The sequence below is a fragment of the Schistocerca piceifrons genome, chromosome 6 (genome assembly GCF_021461385.2).
Source record: "Schistocerca piceifrons isolate TAMUIC-IGC-003096 chromosome 6, iqSchPice1.1, whole genome shotgun sequence".
Taxonomy (NCBI): domain Eukaryota; kingdom Metazoa; phylum Arthropoda; class Insecta; order Orthoptera; family Acrididae; genus Schistocerca; species Schistocerca piceifrons.
In genome coordinates, this window is record NC_060143.1 from 380,074,002 (window position 1) to 380,096,192 (window position 22,191).

At 44.8% G+C, this 22,191-nt stretch overlaps 1 protein-coding gene across 1 annotated transcript in view; it reads right to left on the reverse strand.

Moving 5' to 3' along the window:
* The window catches only part of LOC124802447 (ATP-binding cassette subfamily G member 4), a 205,079-nt gene extending 195,450 nt beyond the window's left edge, over nucleotides 1-9,629 (reverse strand). The window contains exon 1 of the mRNA XM_047263231.1: nucleotides 9,381-9,629. Within this exon, the coding sequence (XP_047119187.1) occupies nucleotides 9,381-9,585 (205 nt within the window). The 5' untranslated portion in view covers nucleotides 9,586-9,629. The remainder of the gene's footprint in view (nucleotides 1-9,380) is intronic.
* Nucleotides 9,630-22,191: the final 12,562 nt, after the last annotated feature.

Genomic DNA, 22,191 nt, shown 5'->3' on the forward strand with positions numbered 1-22,191 from the left:
GTGTGTGTGTGTATGTGTGTGTGCGTGTGTGTGTGTGAGTGTGTGTGTTTGCCTAAACATGTTTCAGCACCTATGTGCCGTCGTCAATGGGTTTGCTTTATTCAGAACTTAATTTAACACAATACGGTACTGCAGGATCCTCTGAACATTATCAAATAGTGGTAGCTCATCATCTGCAAATACACTCCTGGAAATAGAAAAAAGAACACATTGACACCGGTGTGTCAGACCCACCATACTTGCTCCGGACACTGCGAGAGGGCTGTACAAGCAATGATCACACGCACGGCACAGCGGACACACCAGGAACCGCGGTGTTGGCCGTCGAATGGCGCTAGCTGCGCAGCATTTGTGCACCGCCGCCGTCAGTGTCAGCCAGTTTTCCGTGGCATACGGAGCTCCATCGCAGTCTGGTCGCACTGGTAGCATGGCGCGACAGCGTGGACGTGAACCGTATGTGCAGTTGACGGACTTTGAGCGAGGGCGTATAGTGGGCATGCGGGAGGCCGGGTGGACGTACCGCCGAATTGCTCAACACGTGGGGCGTGAGGTCTCCACAGTACATCGATGTTGTCGCCAGTGGTCGGCGGAAGGTGCACGTGCCCGTCGACCTGGGACCGGACCGCAGCGACGCACGGATGCACGCCAAGACCGTAGGATCCTACGCAGTGCCGTAGGGGACCGCACCGCCACTTCCCAGCAAATTAGGGACACTGTTGCTCCTGGGGAGTCGGCGAGGACCATTCGAAACCGTCTCCATGAAGCTGGGCTACGGTCCCGCACACCGTTAGGCCGTCTTCCGCTCACGCCCCAACATCGTGCAGCCCGCCTCCAGTGGTGTCGCGACAGGCGTGAATGGAGGGACGAATGGAGACGTTTCGTCTTCAGCGATGAGAGTCGCTTCTGCCTTGGTGCCAATGATGGTCGTATGCGTGTTTGGCGCCGTGCAGGTGAGCGCCACAATCAGGACTGCATACGACCGAGGCACACAGGGCCAACACCCGGCATCATGGTGTGGGGAGCGATCTCCTACACTGGCCGTACACCACTGGTGATCGTCGAGGGGACACTGAATAGTGCACGGTACATCCAAACCGTCATCGAACCCATCGTTCTACCATTCCTAGACCGGCAAGGGAACTTGCTGTTCCAACAGGACAATGCACGTCCGCATGTATCCCGTGCCACCCAACGTGCTCTAGAAGGTGTACGTCAACTACCCTGGCCAGCAAGATCTCCGGATCTGTCCCCCATTGAGCATGTTTGGGACTGGATGAAGCGTCGTCTCACGCGGTCTGCACGTCCAGCACGAACGCTGGTTCAACTGCGGCGCCAGGTGGAAATGGCATGGCAAGCCGTTCCACAGGACTACATCCAGCATCTCTACGATCGTCTCCATGGGAGAATAGCAGCCTGCATTGCTGCGAAAGGTGGATATACACTGTACTAGTGCCGACTTGTGCATGCTCTGTTGCCTGTGTCTATGTGCCTGTGGTTCTGTCAGTGTGATCATGTGATGTATCTGACCCCAGGAATGTGTCAATAAAGTTTCCCCTTCCTGGGACAATGAATTCACGGTGTTCTTATTTCAATTTCCAGGAGTGTATATACCCAAACGGTGTTTTGCATAGCAGGCGGGTCTTATATCCAAAAAAATACCTGTAGAATTTTGGTAGCTGAAAATTTCCGATAACTGATGTGTATCTTCAAACCTCTGCTTGATATTCAGATTCTTCAACGTTTCCGTGACACTCTTCCGTGAGTCAAACAAACGAGTGACGGTTCTTGACTATTGACATTTTGTTTTGTACCTATAAAGAGAGCCCGCCCTGTTAGACGTGCGGTCTAGCGCACGACTTTCCGGATTGCGTAGGAGCGCCTGGTCCCCGGCACGAATCCGCCCAGCGGACTTGTGTCGAGATCCGATGAGCCGGCCAGTCTGTGGATGGTTTTTAGGCGGTTTTCCATCTGCCTCGGCGAATGCGGGCTGGTTCCCCTTATTTCGCCTCGGCTACATTATGACGGCGATTGCTGCGCAAACAAGCTCTCCGTGTATGCGTACACCACCATTAATCTTCCACGCAAACATAGGGTTTACACTCCTTTGGTTTGAGACGTTACCTGGGGGGTTCACCAGGGGTCGAACTGCAGAATAACCCTGAAAGAGTGGTTCGGTGTTGGGGGACGGAGGGGTGAAGTGGACTGAGGTAGTCGTCTCGGGGGTGCGGCCCATGCTGCTGCGGCGGGGACGGAACCCCCCGTTGTTTCTAGGCCCCCGGTTAACATACAATACAATATAACACAATACCTATAAAGAGTACGTAATTTGTAACTCCCATCGTACGTGATCTGAGCAGAGAAAAAATTACTAAACATCTTTCTGATCAAATAATGTACGAAGCTGGACTCATTATTTAACGAATCATGCTTTCAGATCGTATAAGATTCGCGTCACGTTGCTGAGAGAGAGGATGGCCTTGAAGTTCCCTTAGAATAAAATAACTTTCTCTCGCACTCTTAATCAATTGACATGAAACATCTTCTTTTGAATCAATATGTTGGCTAAAAAAAAATAACCTATATGTCCGCGAAATTTAAAATTATAAATGTGTCAATTTCTGTTCGCAGTACTACAGCGGGCCTCGTAATAAAAAAAATTAAAAAAAAGGAACTATGCAGGTTCTATGGGACAAACATAAGTTGTCATTATCTGAATAAGATGCTCTCAATGGCAGCTAACACAAATCGCAGTCAAGCCGCCAACAGAGATTCTTCTTTCTTGTTCGCGGAGATAATAAGTCAGCGTTATTACGCTTTAGGTCCATATAGCAAACGAGTCATATGCTCGTAATAGCAGCATTATTTCCACTTCAATAAAACATCATTGTCTTTTCAAATTGTGTTTTGCAGACTAAAAAACAAAAAATTGCTGACAGTGTTCACTATTCCAAGGTCAAACATTATGTCATCCATGGCTCTATAGTCACGCTATTTTATGTGTGAAAAGCTAAGGTAAACTCCATCCGAAGAGGTCATGAAGGCCTCAGCCCACAGGCATCAATGGATGCGGATGTGGAGGGGCATGAGGTCAGTACACCGCTGCCGGCCGGGGTGGCCGAGCGGTTCTAGGCGCTACAGTCTGGAACCGCACGACCGCTACGGTCGCAGGTTCGAATCCTGCCTCGGGCATGAATGTGTGTGATGTCCTTAGGTTAGTTAGGTTTGAGTAGTTCTAAGTTCTAGGGGACTGATGACCTTAGAAGTTAAATCCCATAGTGCTCAGAGCCATTTGAACCATTTTCAGTACACCGCTCTTCCGGCCGTTGTCAGTTTTCGTGACCGGAGCCGCTGCTTCCCCATCAAGCAGCTTGTCAATTGGCCTCACAAGGTCTGAGTGCACCCCGCTTGTCGAAAGAGCTCTGCAAACCGGACGGTCACCTAGCCAAGCCCAACAGAGATTAACTTTGTGATTTGACGGGAACCGGTATTACCAATGCTACAGGGCCGCTGGCTCCATTTCATGTGACAGCTTGTCTTCTTGTCTTCTTACGCCAAACATTGCTTTTCTTATCATGGAGAATGAGAGACATTCTTCATTTCAGACGCAGCCTTCGAAAATCTTTACTGACATTTCATGTGGGACATTGTGGGATGGACTATAATTACATGACCATACAGTGCTGTAAGTTAGTTTACATCTTCTCCACACTGTAAGAAAATATGGTGTATGTGATAGTACGGTATTAATTTTCGTAAACAACGGGTAAAAGCGTGCGAATACGTAGCTTTTCACTATTGCTTGCACTGTACAATGACCGCCACACAGGGTATAAACAATCGTTTGCATGTACTGCGTACTTCTTTCAACGTTTATCGATAACTATGAGGGCGGAGCTCGTCCTTCGTTCTGAAATACAGCGAGCGGCACGCGGAGAAACCAGAGACCGCATCCCAATCGCTCTGTGACAACATTTGCGTAACGATGGCTAGCGGGGGCCTTGCGCTAACGCTTATCTGACAACTGCTTGCCTTATCTTCGGAACAGAAAACTTTTGTTCGTTCTTAGCTTTGATTCTGTACTATTTCAGTTTATGAAAAATGCAAGAATCGCGTATTTCGCACTTCTCTCTTTGTCGTATGTAGTCTCACGAAATTTCATAGCCAAACGAAACTCACTAAGTAGCGTTCGATTGAAGTTTTAATGGTAAGTGGCAAGGCATTTTCTCTCATAGCTTTTAACGGAAAAGCAAATAGACGTTGAAAACATTTTTACAAAGAAGGCTCGAGACGAAGTGTTTTGCAGAATTAGATGACTAACTGTGACGCATGAGTGGCATTTGATAAAGACGTTTATCTACAGTGTGAGGGGTACACTAGCGCACAGTTGAGCTCCGTCAGGTAGTCCAAAATAGGAAGGCGCCTACACATGACCACTGTCATAGGAAATACGACGACAGTGACATAAAAATTTCCATGATCCTGTTGTGGAAAGTTTTATAAGATCGGACACAAAGATATCAACACGCTATCTGCTGCATGTGTCTGAGAAACAGAAGTTCTTGTGAAATAAACAATCTTACAATTGAAGCAGTAATCACTTATTGTGCGATAATGAATCACTGAGTTCCTATCAGGAATGAACAGAAAACTGTTCATATCTCCAGTTAAGGCATGTATGGCTGTCCTAAACAAGGTTCGTAATTTCAGAGGAGTCATGCTCAATACTTTACCTTCTGAGACTGTAACTGAGCTGGTCTTATATTTTTAATGTCATTCGTAGCGATAAAACGTTATTCTGTAAAGAAAAAAAAGTGTTTTTACATAAGTACTAAGCATAATTTACAGTGAGATTTCCTGTGTTCTCTAAAATGTTATCTTCCTTTAATATAGATCCTGAAGGAACTGTATTTACCTTTTTTCATGTTACACGTGGAACCTCTCGAATCTGTAGGTGCATGTAAGTATTCCAATAAATGAGTGCAACACTTTGTACATTAGATACTAGAAAATGGAGTAACTGGGCACTCTGGTCACTTTTATCTTCGGATACCTTAGATCGTATCTGACGTGGAAATGATTTCAACTGATACAGTATAAAATAGAATTTCACTGAAAAATACAGTCCATATTACAAGATATTGACAGGATGTAACAGGTTTCCTTGGTGCATCAGAAGGCGGTGGCGTACACAACCAGTGACTACCCGACAATGCTTTGCTGCACAGTAACTGAAGACAACGCTACAGTGTTGATGTTGAGCGTAATTTCTTTCGGCTTTATGATATGCTGGAAAACAGATAACAGCTTACCAGTATCTAGAGAATATAATTAAATCAACGATTACCAATCAGTGACTGTTTTTTCGACAATAAAGAGACATCATTTGCAACAGTGGCAAATTCTCAAGTAGAGAGTGTTGCGTATTGATCACAGCTTAATCCCACCCGCAATGCCTTTCAAACCTGTCATTATCATTCCCGTTAATGGCCGTCACTTTATTGGAAAATAATTCACTTTAAAACAATTTCGATGGCTATCTTGTTTTGAAGCTCACAATCGCTTCGTGTTAGTGCACAATGTACGCTAACCAAGACACGTTACGGAAAAGGAACATTTTCATGTGGCGATTGCCCTTTCCAGTTTGATATAAAGGTCGAAATTGGCCGATAGTGCAGTTTTTTTAAATAGAGTCATTAGCGGAAAATCGCTACATTCAACCTGTTTTCAGAGACATTTGGACCGTAGATTAAGAAAATATTCTACATTCTACATTTTCAGTAGAAAGAAAACTAGGAGATATTCAAAATGCAAGTTCCACCAGGGGAGAAGATTTCTGTTTTTGTAGATTACTAATTAGTAGCAGGCCTCGCATAGTGATCTTGCATGAAGCGAATAGTGTTCATGTAAACACTTGATGATGGTGGTGGCCGTCGAAAGTCATTTTACTAGTTTTCATGGTATCGAATGACAATTCCTAAGTACCATATAGCGGTTTTCATTACACAATAATTTCATTATTACCAGTTTCCACCCTCACACAACTTTTATGATCGAGAAGATAATTCGGAAATGTATTTCGTTCTAGAGCGTAGTTATGTCATGCAGTAGGCCTACTAATGTTTGGAACGAATTGCATTGTGCATTGACCTTGTTGATCTGAAGATGAATCTCTATTAGAGTTGAAACCAGCGATCAATAAACGTGATAATTCGGGATGGACTAAAATTCGGTATTAAATTACAATACGTACGTGATTTCCCATAAATGTACCGATGCTGCCAGTGTTGTTGGTCCTACAACAACAACCACTACTAGTGGGGTATGTTAGTGGCACTCTTTTTGTAATTTTCACCAGCAGGCCATTAGCTACTAAGTGTTTAAACTAGATAATGTTTAACATTTTCTGGAGCATTGTCCAAGGGAAACAGCGATCTCATGTATATCAATAAAATTTAGCGAAATCTGAGATTACATCTCACTAGAAAAGCCCGCTTAGCCAGCCCAGCTCCTGTTACCATCTTGGAGCACAAGGTCTGAATGTAATCTACGTACAACAGATGTAAAATGGTCACCGGATTAAATAAAAAATTTATGGGATCAACACTGTTTTTAGCAAAATTTTGCTGATAACGTTGAGTAGTGTAGTGGATCTATAGACATGGTTTAAGGTGACTAAAGAATTTCTTAAGAGAAGGTACTCTTAGTGCAAGTAGTACACTTTCGTGAATATTGAAGACCGATTGATTGGCTGATCAGTCTAGTGCGCTCAACGGTGATGTTATTAGCCCTAGAGTGTTAAAGAGGCGTAGTTTTTAAAGAAAATATCCTTTCTCTGCAAATGTGTTTGCTGACTGACGTGTTGGGAAACAACAGACGTAATTTTGTGACGAATCGTGGTGCATGAACCGTGGCTTAGTAGTTAGCGTCTTTGGCTGGGTAGAGCGTGCCGGCCGCGGTGGTCTAGCGGTTCTAGGCGCTCAGTCCGGAACCGCGCGACTGCTACGGTCGCAGGTTCGAATCCTGCCTCGGGCATGGATGTGTGTGATGTCCTTAGGTTAGTTAGGTTTACGTAGTTCTAAGTTCTAGGGGACTAATGACCTCAGAAGTTGAGTCCCATAGTGCTCAGAGCCATTTGGGTAGAGCGTGGCTCCAGTTCACACCCGACCACGACGAATTAGTTACCCGTTATTTAGCATCATTTCTGGAATGTTCTGGAAATATGTTTGTAAGGCGTGTATATACTGTGGAATATTCGGTGTTTGCAGAAGTACTACCATTCTGTAATATTCGATGTTTGTATAAATGGCTGCCCTCTCCGTCCAGGATGTCAGTTCAGTTTTGACTGTACTTTGTTGTTCACAGTAAACGTGCTTTCAGTGCTGTTTTACTGACCACCCTTATTTCGGATTTGGACTATAGTGTGGTCACGACGTGAGAATATGATTGTCACATTAAGAAATAAAAATCGGAGAAGTGTGGGTAGGGCTCGCCCTCTGAGGGTTTTCCACAAGCTTAATTGCTTGTGTAGATAGTCGATGTATATACGTTTTGATGAGTGAGTTTGCGAGTGTGGAAATATCTGACAAAATGACCGTAGCGTTTGATTACATTTACTTATGAACTTATACTTCTTAAAACGCCAAGGGATCGTAGATTTTGCCGGGCGGTGTGGCCGAGCGGTTCTAGGTCTGGACCCGCGCGACCGCTACGGTCGCAGGTTCGATTCATGCCTCGGGCATGGATGTGTGTGATGTCCTTAGGTTTGTTTGGTTTAAGCAGTTCTAAGTCTAGGGGACTGATGACCTCAGATGTTAAGTCCCATAGTGCTCAGAGCCATTTGAACCAGCTGATTGTAGACTTTAGTTCAAATGGTTCAAATGGCTCTGAGCACTATGGGACTCAACTGCTGAGGTCATTAGTCCCCTAGAACTTAGAACCAGTGAAACCTAACTAACCTAAGGACATCACAAACATCCATGCCCGAGGCAGGATTCGAACCTGCGACCGTAGCGGTCTTGCGGTTCCAGACTGCAGCGCCTTTAACCGCACGGCCACTTCGGCCGGCTGTAGACTTTAGTAGTTGACGTAAATTTCAACTCTATACCTCTACCCACTGCTGGGAAAAAGGGGTCTTAACAGACGGACAGAGAGGCGGACAACGAAGTGATCGTATAAGGCTCCCTTTTTAATGGCTGAGGTACGGAATCCTACAGAATAATTTGGAAATCAGAAGATGCGGTCATTTCTGTCACGTCCTTCGATACTCGCAATCTTCCCATCAAAACCTATAGGATACTCCCTGCTGGTCTAGAATCATGAAATTTGGAAAGATGCAAGGTCTCAGTATAAGTGAACGAAAAAAAATCAGAAAATTGTTAATTTGTAATTATATCACACGAAAAAAATTAATTTGTCATTTGTTATCTGACTTCAAACTTAAAACCGTTCTCGAGGGTCTTGGAATTCCTGAGATAGATATCTTGCCACAATCAATGTCGATAATAGGCAGAAATCGTCGAGACTGTCGATTTCCGGGATGGATAAATTGTCTATATACATAATTAAGTTTGTGTCGAAAAATCAGAGCGTGAGTCCTTACTCGCACCTGGCCAGTTGTTTCCTTTTGCTGAAGTAACACTTTGAAATGCATAACTGAGTGTATGCAATTTTCAAGTAAGCGGTTTGAAAGAAGGTAAAAGTTTGACATCTTTTGCCGTCTGTCATGTAACGAGGAAGGATGGGAGATTGGGGTTTTCGTCTCGTCAACGACCGGATATTTAGTGAGGGAATAATAACTCTGGCCGACGAAAAGAAATAGCCGTGTCCTTGACTAAGGACCCACGTCGACCTTAACTTCGGACTGTTTAGAATAGAAAAAAAAGTCTGTGAAATCTTATGGGACTTAACTGCTAAGGTCATCAGTCCCTAAGCTTACCCACTACTTAACCTAAATTGTACTAAGGACAAACACACACACCCATGCCCGAGGGAGGATTCGAACCTCCGCCGGGACCAGCCGCACAGTCCATGACTGCAGCGCCATAGACCGCTCGGCTAATCCCGCGCGGCGTTTAGAATAGCCACAGAAAAACCTAAATCAGGATGGTGGGATGGGAATTTGAACCTTCCAGTGTCTGATACACCACCTCGCTCGCTGTCAGTGATGGAGCACTTGCTCAGGGACGTGATGTGAAAGCTGCCAAAACCTCTTGGAGAATCATGCATTCACCAAATTTAGAGGAACCACAGTAAAAGAAATCGAATCTATGCGCACTGAAAGGTACTGGAATCCCGCTCGTCCAGAATCCACTGTCTCATTCTCGTCGCGGCCTCAGTGCCAAACTTTCACCAGTCGCCGGACGAGGAGCGCCAACACTGACCTTTGCGAAAGCCGAGCGACGCGGTGTAGCCGACGTTGTCGAAGCGTATGTCGACGGGCGGCTTGGTGGGCAGGCGCGTGAAGACCTCGTTGGGCAGGCGGCTGGTGTCCCTCTTGAGCTCCCTCTTGCGCGCCGGCACCACCTGCGTTGCCTCCTGCGACTGCGGCTGGGGCTGCGGCTCGCTGCTGATGACGGACAGCTCCATGGCGGCGGCGGCGCGGCGACTGTGTGTGGGGACCGCGGCGGCCGTCCGGCCCGCACTGCCGAGCCTGGCCTGCGGACTTTGCGCGACCGGTCTCCGCCGGCGCCGAGTGGTGGGGGGCGGCGGTGGCCGCGTAGCAAGGTACCAGCCGGGCACCGGTAGCAGCACGTCGCACAGTGCCGTCAGGTGCCGCAAAGCCGGCCAAGAGACAAAAACGCTATGAACTGGGCCAAAATGCAGCACTCGGGGGTTTCCAGGGTCGCTGGTTACGGATACGAAGTCAAAATGGCCGCTCTCATTTGAACCTATTTAATGTAATTACACTACTAACCACTAAAATTGCTACACCACGAAGATGACGTGCCACAGACGCGAAATTTAACCGACAGGAAGAAGATGCTGTGATATGCAAATGATTAGCTTCTCAGAGCATTCACACAAGGTTGGCGCCGGCGGCGACACCTACAGCGTGCTGCCACGAGGACAGTTTCCAACCGATTTCTCATACACAAACAGCAGTTGGCCGGCGTTGCCTGGTGAAACGTTGTTGTGATGCCTCGTGTAAGGAGGAGAAATGCGTACCATGACGTTTCTGACTTTGATAATTGTCGGATTGTAGCCTATCGCGATTGCGGTTTATCGTATCGCGACGTTGCTGCTCGCGTTGGTCGAGATCAAATGACTTAGCAGAATATGGGGTTGGTGGGTTCAGGAGGGTAATACGGAACGCCGTGCTGGATCCCAACTAGCAGTCGAGATGACAGATATCTTATCCGCATGGCTGCAAAGGATCGTGCAGCCACGTCTCGATCCCTGAGTCAACAGATGGGGACGTTTGCAAGACAACAATCATCTGCACGAACAGTTCGACGACGTTTGCAGCAGCATGGACTATCAGCTCGGAGACCATGGCTGCGGTTACCCTTGACGCTGCATTACAGACAGGAGCGCCTGCGATGGTGTACTCAACGTCGAACCTGAGTGCATGAATGGCAAAACGTCATTTTTTTTCGGATGAATCCCGGTTCTGTTTACAGCATCACGATGGTCGCATCCGTGTTTGGTGACATCGCGGTGAACGCACATTGGAAGCGTGTATTCGTTGTCGCCAAGGTGGCGTATCACCCGGCGTGATGGTATGGGGTGCCATTGGACACAAGTCTCGGTCACTTCTTGTTCGGATTGACGGCACTTTTAACAGTGGACGTTACATTTCAGATGTGATAAGACCTGTGGCTCTACCCTTCATTCGATCCCTGCGAAACCCTACATTTCAGCAGGATAATACAGACCGCATGTTGTAGGTCCTGTACGATCCTTTCTGGATACAGAAAATGTTCGACTGCTGCCCTGGCCAGCACATTCTCCATATCTCTCACCAACTTAAAACGTCTGGTCAATGGTGGCCGAGCAACTGGCTCGTCACAATACGCCAGTCACTACTCTTGATGAACTGTGGTATCGTGTTGAAGCTGCATGGGCAGCTGTACCTGTACACGCCATCCAAGCTCCGTTTGACTCAATGCCCAGGTGTATCAAGGCCGTTATTACGGCCAGAGGTGGTTGTTCTGGTTACTGATTTCTCAGGATCTATGCAACCAAACTGCGTGAAAATGTAAATACATGTCAGTTCTAGTATAATATATTTGTCCAATGAATACCCGTTTATCATCTGCATTTCTTCTTGGTGTAGCAATTGTAATGGCCAGTAGTGTAGTACATGATAAATCCACATATTGTGCTGCATAACACGAGGTAGGTACTGAGAGATTACAATTAAAGTGCAGCTACTCACAGAAGTCCAGTGTGGGCTGTAATTATCGTATGGCAGCGAAACTTGGTAAATATTCTAAAGCGTTAACGTTAAACCGGCTTAATCTGCAAAAAAATTAGTTCCAATTTTGGCCACCAGATGCAAATATGGATCAGTGAACTATGAAAGACGAGTAGAGATGTTTCTGTATCTAATGGATCAGGAACGGGATGCGGACAGAATACTTCAAACAAGTGAGAAAGGCATGATACAGATTTTATTATTAACCACTTCTTACTCCGGAAACGCCGACAAGATGTTGTACAGCGCCAGATATGCCTCTGGTACTAATTTTTTTTTCAGCTTAAATCGGTTCGGCATTAACGCATTAGCAAATCTATCAAGTTCTGCAGCCATACAGTAATTATAGCACGCACTAGACCTCAGTGAGTAGCTGCACTTTAATTACAACCATCCAGTGCAATAGCTAAAAGTTAAAAGTTTATGCATAGTCATCCGACTGTTACTCCAGTTCACATACGGTTGATTCAACATTGAGACCGCTGGAGTTTTCTATAAATACTGTTATATGTGGTGCAAGACGGCTTCTGGGAGCAGCAACTTTGAGTTTTTTCGAGGAAATGCAGCCAAACTAGAAATAAACTGAACTGATGCTAACAGCAAAAGTAAAATAATGGCTCTCAGTGTTTTGACTCTGGAACATTTTCTTGCGAAATTTTCTGGAATCTTTTTAATATAATTATTGGTAGACTCTTTACTGTCTATAGATATCTGCCCTATCGGCAATACCAAAAATGGTTCAAATGGCTCTAAGCACTATGGGACTTAACATCTGAGGTCATCAGTCCCCTATAAAAAATGGTACAAGTGGTTCTGAGCACTATGGGACTTAACACCTGAGGTCATCAGTCCCCAGAACTTAGAACTACTGAAACCTAATTAACCTAAGGACATCACACACATCCATGCCCGAGGCAGGATTCGAACCTGCGCGGTTCCGGACTGAAGCGCCTAGAACCGCACGGCCACAGAGGCCGGATATCGGCAATACCGATGAGTTTATTACGTCTGCACCTTGAATTAATATGCTATGTACCGAAGTTGTAGAACTACTGATGTAACTGTATGAAGTAGCGAGCTGTCTGCTTTGAATCGCATGACGATTACTGTGTACGGCTGGAGAACAGTTCAGAGACGGTGGTTGAATCAGGATGACAATGCACCCTGTCACAAAGCGGCTCCAATGAAGCACGGTTTGAGAACACTAACATTCGTGAGATGGTTTGCCCTGCCCAGAGTCCCGAGCTTAACCCAATGAAAGACATCGACGCCGGCCGTTGTGGCCGAGTGGTTCTAGCGCTTCAGTCTGGAACCGTGGGACCGCTACGGTCGCAGGTTCGAATCCTACCTCGGGCATGGATGTGTGTGATGTCCTTAGGTTAGTTAGGTTTAAGTAGTTCTAAGTTCTAGGGGACTGATGACCTCAGATGTTAAGTCCCATAGTGCTCAGAGCCATTTTAACCATTTGAACCAAAGACATCGACTTCGCTGCAGATCGCAACTCCCAACATCACTACTACGTTTGGTTTCGGCTCTTGAAGAAAAAGAGGCTGACATTCCTCCACGAAATTTGTACGCCTCATTGAAAGTGTCCCCAGCAGGTTTCAAGCTTTCGTAGAGGCTAAGGATGGATACATCTCACATTTCCACTAATAGGTCTCCTGATATTCGTGATTTGATAGTGAATGTTTTGATTTATTTTTACTTTTTGATCATGTTTTCTAATCATTTTTTGTGAAACTGAAACCTAATTAGAAAGAGGGCAAAGTTAAACAAGGTGCGTAAAGCTACGTATACAAAATTTTGGCGTGATTAGAGGAGATGAAAAGAAACACTGTTTTTATGTGACAAAAGGTCACAAGTGCACCGCTTCCCCGCTTGTGGTGCATGAAGATTTAGACTGAAGTGATGTCCTGCGACGGTTAGACCACATAGTGATGAATATTGTGTCAGAGATGTAGCTGGATGTCTAACATATTCAAAACAAGCAGGTGTTTCGCGAATAATAGCTGCAATTTAGTCGAACGGGCAACCAGCTTTTCTCGGTTACCTGTCGCTTCAGATCTCCCCGCAAAAAGAAATACTCAGCAGTGAGAGTGGGAGAGCGGGTGGTCACGATACTGGATCATCCCTTCCCAATCCGATACTGAGGAGAAACCTGTACAAATGTTCTTCCACATAAACGGTAAAGTATGCTGGGGCCACGACATGCTAGAACCACAATAGTTGTCTGACTTAGCGGGTCATTCTCTATCATTCCCAGTAGTATTTTACGGAGAGAGGTATGGTAACTTCTTCCACCGAGCGTGATAAGTACAAGATACGAAACAATCGGATGAGCGTGGACAATTGCAGTCCACACTTTTACGGTAAATTTCTGTTGATACCACACCACATGAATTTTCTTAGAAGTTTTGATTGTTATTTGGCTGTTGAATATTCCTTCCATTTACAATGTGTTGCAGACACTATTACGGATACTATGCGCTGGGGAAAGTCATCATCTGATGGGTCTTGTACCATCAGATACTTGAACGGATGCATGCCCGTCTGATGCAAGACGTTCCACACATTGGTGATGGAGATATTTAGTTCCTTGTCTGTGGAAAGCGTGCAGGAGTAGGGATAGTTCTCAATTCACTATAACACAGCTTCCTCAGACTGAAAAAATTCACACACTGAGAGGTCTACTAGGTTCCTATTAGTGTCTGGTCTAACGGGTACTATTTTACGAAGACACACATCAAGTATTTGAAGTGTGACATGAGTTGTTAGTTTCCTCCGCGGAAAGCATTCTGCACACAGTAAAATAGTTATACATGATTGACTGACTAATTCATAGAGCACAACTGGTATTTAAAATAAATGCGGATGTTAAAAATATTAAAATATAAAATGGAATGAAAGGTCCAGTAGTCCGCTGCAGCTGTAATTATTCAGGCCGATTAAAGACCCACACAACCGATTTCGCAGCTTTTAAGTTGCAGCTTCTGGTGTATAAAAACACTGCGCCGTATGGTACAGAAAGTTGTTACAGAACGCCGCAGAGTAACAGCTGGCGTGGCTGGGCAAAGTTCTCAGCCGCCTTCCTTAATTGGTAAAAATCATCATTAAAGACGAATCTCCAGTCTGTGTTAAAATCAAGAACTGTCATCACTTTACCGATTAAAATATGTTCCGGTGGGCTTAAGCCAAACAACAGACGACGCTTATTATAAATGTTATACATTAATGGATTGGGTCTAGAAACTGAGACGCTTATATGTGTTGTCATCAATATAATAGGTTGGTGACAAACGCACATAAACGTGTCAGTTTCCCGACCAATTAATTTTCTACATACCATTCATGAGGAGCATCGCCTGTTGCTTGACATAGGCCCACGTGAACATATTTTAATCAGTGAAGTGATGACCGTGATTTTAACACAGACAGGACATTTATCAATAAAGACGGTTTTTATCGATTGAGGAAGTCTAAGAACTTTGCCTTGACACGCCAACTGTTACGCTGTGGCATTCTGTAATAGCTCTCTGTACCACATGACATGGCATTTACATGCACTAGAAGACACAACTTAAAAGCTGCGAAACCGGTCGTGCATACATTTAGTAGACATGATATCTCCTTGCTGGAATTTTGATCCCATTCTTGAGTCTTTCTTTTATTTCAGTCACTGCTTCTTCGATGTGTAGATTGAACAGTAGGGGTGAAAGACTACATTCACGTAATAAACCGTTCATAATCCTAGCACTTTGATCTTAGTCTTCCACTCTTACTGGTCCCTCTTGATTTTTGTACATATCATATATTACCCGTTTTTCTCTATAGTTTACTATTTTTCTCTGAATTTCAAACATCTTTCACATTTTACATTGTAAAATGCTTTTTGCAGGTCGACAAATCCTAAGAAGGTGTAATGATTTTTTTTTCAGTCTTGGTGCTATTATCAGCAGCAATGTTAGAACTGCCTCTTTGGTGCCTTTATCTTTCCTACAGACAAACTAATCGTCATCTTATAGATCCTCAAATTTCTTTTCGATTCCTTTGCTTATCATTCTCGTTAGCAACTTGCATGCGGAAGCATGAGCTCTTAAGCTAACTGTGCGATAATTCTCGCCCTTGTGGGCACTTTCTGGATTCGGAATTGTATGGAAGATATACAACTTATTTTGCATACGAACTCCGTGCACGGCGTGGGCTCCGATGACACCGTCGCACACAACGGTAGACACAGTTAACGTCTCGCTAAAGCGACAGATCGACAGCCGCCGCAGGGTCAAACTGTGTACCGATAGAGTACAGGCGTGCGAAGCAGGGACCAGAAGCCCCAACCAGGATAGAACGCTCACGCCCGCACATAGCAGTACAAGGCCCACAAGCAGTGAAGTTGAGAATAAATGCCTGGAGTAGACAGCATGTATTAGTAAAAATTAAATTACGGACTTTCCAGCAGCGTGCACACCAAATTAATTCAGCTAATCTCAGAACACACCACTGAATCCCTATGTGCTCACACAATCTCAACTGAGTGCACAAATTATAAATAGCGAATGCATACGGGGCTACATCCAAATCAAGTAAACAAGAAATTTAAATCTTAGACAGCTCGGGTCGAAAATACATCTACATTGCCTGAAACTAGTTTACCAAATATCCAGTTATTAATCTGCCTTACAGTTATTGCTTATAGGGTGCAGAGGCAACACTCAAATCTCCCCAGAAAAAATCTGGTGGGGTAAAAAGCTGTCGAATGGGACTTCTGCTCGGCATCTCACAGCGGTGCCTGGAACAGACTAAATGTCAGCGCCAGCCCACGCAGCTAGCCACGCGGTCTAACGCGCTGCCACCCGAACGGGAAGGCGTGCTGGTCTCCGCCACGAATCCGCCCGGCGGAATAGTGTCGAGGTCCGGTGTGCAGGCCAGTCCGTTGATGGTTTTCAAGGCAGTTTTCCATATACCTCGGACAATACTGGATGATTCCCCTTATTCCGCCTCAGGTACACTATTTCGGCGATTGCTGCGCTAACACTGACCCCACGAACGCGTACATCATGATTACTCAACCACGCAAACATTTGGGGTTACACTCACCTGGTATGAGACGTTCTCCTTGGGGGGGGGGGGGGGAGGGGGGAGGGGGGCTGCGGGCGGGGTCCACTGTGGCCAAACCGCACAATAACCCTGGGTTCGGTTCGGTGTGGGGCGGCGGTGAGGTGGATGGAATGCTGTGGCCTGTTGTGGGGTTGTGTACCACTGAGGGCTACGGCAGGACGAAGCCTCTCCGTCGTTTCTAGGTCTCCAGTTTAATACACAATACACAAATGTTAGTGCCGAGATTGGGTAAAACAAAAATACCCACAATGATCACAGATTGTCAAGGTAACAATGTCAGTGAAACAATTCAAGCCCTGGCACGGATAATTAGAATTACTATTAGTACTCAATGGATCATAACACTGAGTTGCGCAATAAATTGTGAATATGGGTACAGTGTTCAAGAGAAAACATCAAACTGCACTTAAAACAACTTCAGGGTAGTTACACCTGCTGGTATAGAGGTCAGAAAACATGTTCAAATAAAACGACGTGATCACAGAAAAATTACCTTAAAAACTTCTGAACTACATTTTAGCATTTATCTTTACGTGTGGTCCAAGTTTCTTCGAGCTATGTTAGTTGACAGTGACACATCGAAAGCTACTTTGCCGGCCGCTGTTGCCGAGCGGTTCTAGGCGCTTCAGTCTGGAATCGCGCTGCTGCTACGGTCGCAGGTTCGAATCCTACCTCGGGCATGGATGTGTGTGATGTCCTTAGGTCAGTTAGGTTTCAGTAGTTCTAAGTTCTAAGGGACTGATGACCTCAGATGTTAAGTGTCATAGTGCTCAGAGCCATTTGAACCATTTGAAAGCTACTTTCGGCCTTAAGTTCCACACACGGGTGTAATTGCGTTGGAAATCCACGTGTTGCATCAAACGTAGCAGCGGAAAAAAGAGGAAAAAGCATTGAACGATGGCCTGAAGGAAGTAGCGTAAAACAGAGTCCACGTTTGACGGCATAAATTCTCCCATTCGCATATAAGTGAACGAGGTCAAGATAGCAACATCCGTCAACGGATCCAAAGCGCCTAGGCCCACAAATAGTCCACAAGACACTGCAAGTACTGTCGTCGCCGGCCAAATCGACGGCGACTTCCCGAGACACTTGCTAGGATCGTGTTGCCGTCACCTGTCTCCAGCGCCACCTCGCTCTCAAGTTGCAACCTTTGATCAAAGATCGAAACAAAGAGCAAGAATCGATATCCAGAAAGCTGCTACGGCTAACCTGGACCATCAAGACTATCATGTTCGACACTGTTCCAAGTTGAATTCTGTGTTCCCACCTCCCGCCTTGTGCGGTACGTGCAGCATTTTCGAACATGATGGTTTTGATGGAAATTTGTGGTAATGTCTTATGGGACGAAACTGCTAAAGTCATCGGTCCCTAAGCTTGCGCACTACTTAATCTAACTTAGACTAACTTACGCTAAGGACAACACACACACCCATCCCCGAGGGAGGACTCGAAACTCCGACGGGGGGAGCCGCCAGGACCGTGCCAAGACGCCTTACACCGCACCGCTACCCCGCACGGTGATTGTTTTGATGGTCCAGCTGTTATGGTGTGTGGAAGCATCAATTTGAATCGGCGTACTGACCTACAAATCTTTGAATACGGTACAGTCACCAGTCTATGTTATTGGGGAACTGTGTTTCTTACCCATGTACGTCTTTCAAGGGTACATCCAGTCCCGACTTCAGTTTCATTGATCACAGTGCACGATCCCACCGAACAACGCAGGTGAAGGAGCTCTTGGAACGAGAGGATTTTTGCTGAATGGACTGGCTTGCTCGTTCTCCCGACATCCCATCAGGGACATGTGGGAAACACTGAGGAGAAGTATTGCCGCATGTCCACATGTATCAACAACCATCCACCACTAGTAAACTTCGCTGGTAGAAGACTGGAATGCCCACCACAAGAACTCCTTACCATCCTTTTGGCCAGCACGGGAGCACATTGCAGAGCATGCACTGCTGTCCATGGCGATCACGCATCATATTAAGAGTCATGTCTCATCTTTTGTAATGTGCAGAGGACAGTCATAAATTGTGGTGACTTCAATGTAATTATTTTCTTTGAATAGGCCGTGCGGTTCTAGGCGCTTCAGTCTGGAACCGCGTGACCGCTACGGTCGCAGGTTCGAATCCTGCCTCGGGCATGGATGTGTGTGATGTCCTTAGGTTAGTTAGGTTTAAGTAGTTCTAAGTCTAGGGGACTGATTACCACAGATGTTAAGTCCCACAGTGCTCAGAGCCATTTGAACCATTTTTTTTTCTTTGAATAAAAGTGCCATTTCTGTTCGTCTTATTGCGTACCTATTTCAGATACCTTCTGTACTATACTGTAGCATTTATTTTTATGTGTGATCCAAGTGTCTTCGAGCTATGTCAGTGGACAGTGACACATCATGCGAAAATTACTTTCGGCCTTAAGTTTCACACACCAGTGTAATTGCGTTGGAAATCCACGTCTTGCATCATACGTGGCAGCGGAAATAAAAGAAAGAAGCACTGAACGTTGGCCTGAAGGAAACAGCGTAAAAAACTTCCTAGCCAGGAAGCTCTGCGCGTGTGACATTCGTGTTACATAAGAAACGTGTTTCTTTCAATCTCCTAAAACAAAATTACAAATTTATCTAAGTTTTTTTCACCTTGTATATGATTAAACTAAAATGGCCACAATAACTTCATAGACTAAAAATTATACTCGAAGTCGCGCTTGAGACACACTGGAGGGCTTTCAACGTGAAAAGAGATTGCGAATTGGTTCTCACGATGGAAAATTACACGAGAGATATCGGTTGCGCAAAAATCCCATTGTAAATGATGGTGGTTTCAACGAGGACTGGGCATTAGATCAGCAGATGTTTCCGGAACCAATCTGAAACCAGAAATGGAAGAGGATTACAGATTCTGCAAAGTTATTTGCGAGCTGCTCCAACAACTGTGCGAAATCGTATGAGTAAAAAGTACATTGTAAATGACTTCTGTGTGAAACTAACTTCTGTTGACGTAAATTAATATCCCTCTTGGCCAGTGACTGTTCCTAATTGTTGCCGCCCATAATCTTTTTAATAAACTGCTTAGAAGTTGAAATGGAACATAAATTAAAAGCATTATTCTTTCAAGAAGCTGTTTGAGGTCCATGAACGCTGTAATTTACTAAATTCTGTACTTTGTGTGTGACATTTTACGTCAGATTGCACTAGCTTTGTATTATGATAGCTCTTTGTCATATGAAAATTAGCTACACAATGGTGATTATTAGTAAATTCCTCAGTTATCAAATTCCTCAGAGTGTCAATGATTTAAAACCGTTAAGCTTGCGGATTAACAGAAGCCTTCGATACCACTTTGTCAACGCACAGCCAAACATTAATCTTTCAATGTAAAATCTAACACAGACATTGGCTACACCACATACATTATAACTGAAGCACAGTGACTGTAACTGTTTAAGTTACATGATGTGTATGAACTGGGATGAAAACAATAAACTAGGTCCGCATCTCGATGAATCCTGCACTTTTGTGAATTTTTACTACTTGAAAAAAATTTAGGCATTGAGCTTCTCCAAAACGCAGGATTTCTATGCTACAACGTAAGTCATGCATTTCTTACGCGAATACTAGTCTTGAATAAAATACTATACGCTTTAAATAAGCTGACAAAGAGAAGGACAAACGAGTGGGTTTGTTACAGCAGCCGATACCGAACGTCGGATTCGACTCGTCACAAAATGATGTTGTGTATGACACATGCGGAGACCGAGAGAACAAAACAGTATTTGCTTTGCCTCTATTTTCCTCTTTGAAATGTGGTTTGTGGTGACGGGCTAATCTGTCCGTAGCCTGAGGTCTTGGTTAGACAGAAAAATGACAGTCTGGTTGAGAGTTGCCAAAGACAACGGTTATGAATGCAAATGCTTAGCTGTTTTGAGCCCGAGGTCTAGGTTAGCTTGAAAGGTCATTGCTTTGTTTTGCGTTGGCGAAATGGTATCGAAGGTTCCAAGCAGTCACCTTTTACACCGGCATCTACCCTCAGTAAGCCATCTTATGTTGTTGCCGCTCCCCCATTTCCTCTTCTACTCGCGAATGCTCCGCTGGAAGGACGACTTTGACCTGGAATCTCTCTAGTGTATTCATTTTTTCGCGTCTAAAATAAAAAAAAGGTTTCATAATAGTGTCGGATCAGGGCAGGGGACGCAGAATCAAGAAAAATTTTCCAGCTAATCGCAGGTCGAAATCATACCTATGTGGAATTACAATCATAAAAAAACAGCCAATCAGCGACATGCGTTGGAAGTCAATGTCTTTTAAGGGCTGGTCGCGAGAGGTTTTGTGCTCTGGTTTCAACCGGCGGGGGACCCAACGTGAACGAGTTTCAGAGTTTCATAAAAACTCTAGCACTTGTGAATGATGCTGTACGCCGTTACGTGAGAATAACATAGGGCACGTCTCAAATCATAGATTGTCATGCGACCATCTTCACGCCTCATCAGTTCCACACTTTGCAACGTGAAATTACCGAAACACTGTGCAGATTGGCCAGGACGCTTTCTGTTTTTGATACTTTTCTCGTCCTTTATTTGATTTCAGTATGTAACTGAGCCAATATCTCCTGAAATATAGTTCTACCATGATCCCCTGTCTCAATAATCGGATTTGAATGCATGACTGGTGGTTAATCATTTTTCCTTAATGAATACATTCAAACGTCGCGTTCACCAACCTGAAAAAAAGTCGCGCTTGACTTTCTCTTATCTTTTATGTATGAGCTAGCTGTCGTTAACGAGACTGCGGTCGGTGGTATATCGCTGTCAGTCATCAGTTTCAGTGAGTAGACAGTAGTACATAGGATAGCGCACAACGTGGTACATGGTTACTCCGTGGCATGTTTGATTAGATTGTGAACTAAATAGGAGAGCAAAGTACAGAATGTGTTTGTTCCTCCAAGAATTCGAAGAACAGCAATATCGGTATTAATCCGTGATATTATAAATAGATTTCCTTCCCTTGTTAACTTTTGCGATATCAACATTGACATCAAATACCGTCACACTTAATTCTCTGGAAAAATACGCTCAGAACCACGAAGCGAGATAAGAGTACAAAGACTAGCATACAGAATGTTCTGCAGACATGGAGTCAGCGATTATCTATAGACTTCGATAAGCTGACGTCTTGCTCAGTGAGTGTTATACTCACAACCACTAGACTGGCCAACACACTCGTTTCTAGAACAACTAAAAATAGAGGTTTACTACGACAATAAGCTGTATTTATAAGTTGCAGTTCCTTGCTATAAAGTGTAGTAGTTAAACTAATTCCTCCACGATCTTTTAAATGAATGAGAAAAAGGTATTGAAGATTCGGTCTTAAATCTGACAAACTTCGTAAAACTCAGATGAAAAACACCTCAGACGTGGTCATCCGATTCGACTCGTATTTGGCAGATCGCTTGTGCACAACCGAAAAGGAAAGATTAAGACATTTCGGCTCGACACGTCCCCATTTTAGAGAAAACCATCCCTAAACTCCATGGCGTGCAGTCGATCCGGAATTGACGGGACCGATAGATAACTGAAAACTGAGCATTCCTCTTTAACATATATGGAGTCTGCAAACGCATATTTTTCTAGAAATCGAGGAAAAAACTTTTTCGACAGCCGCT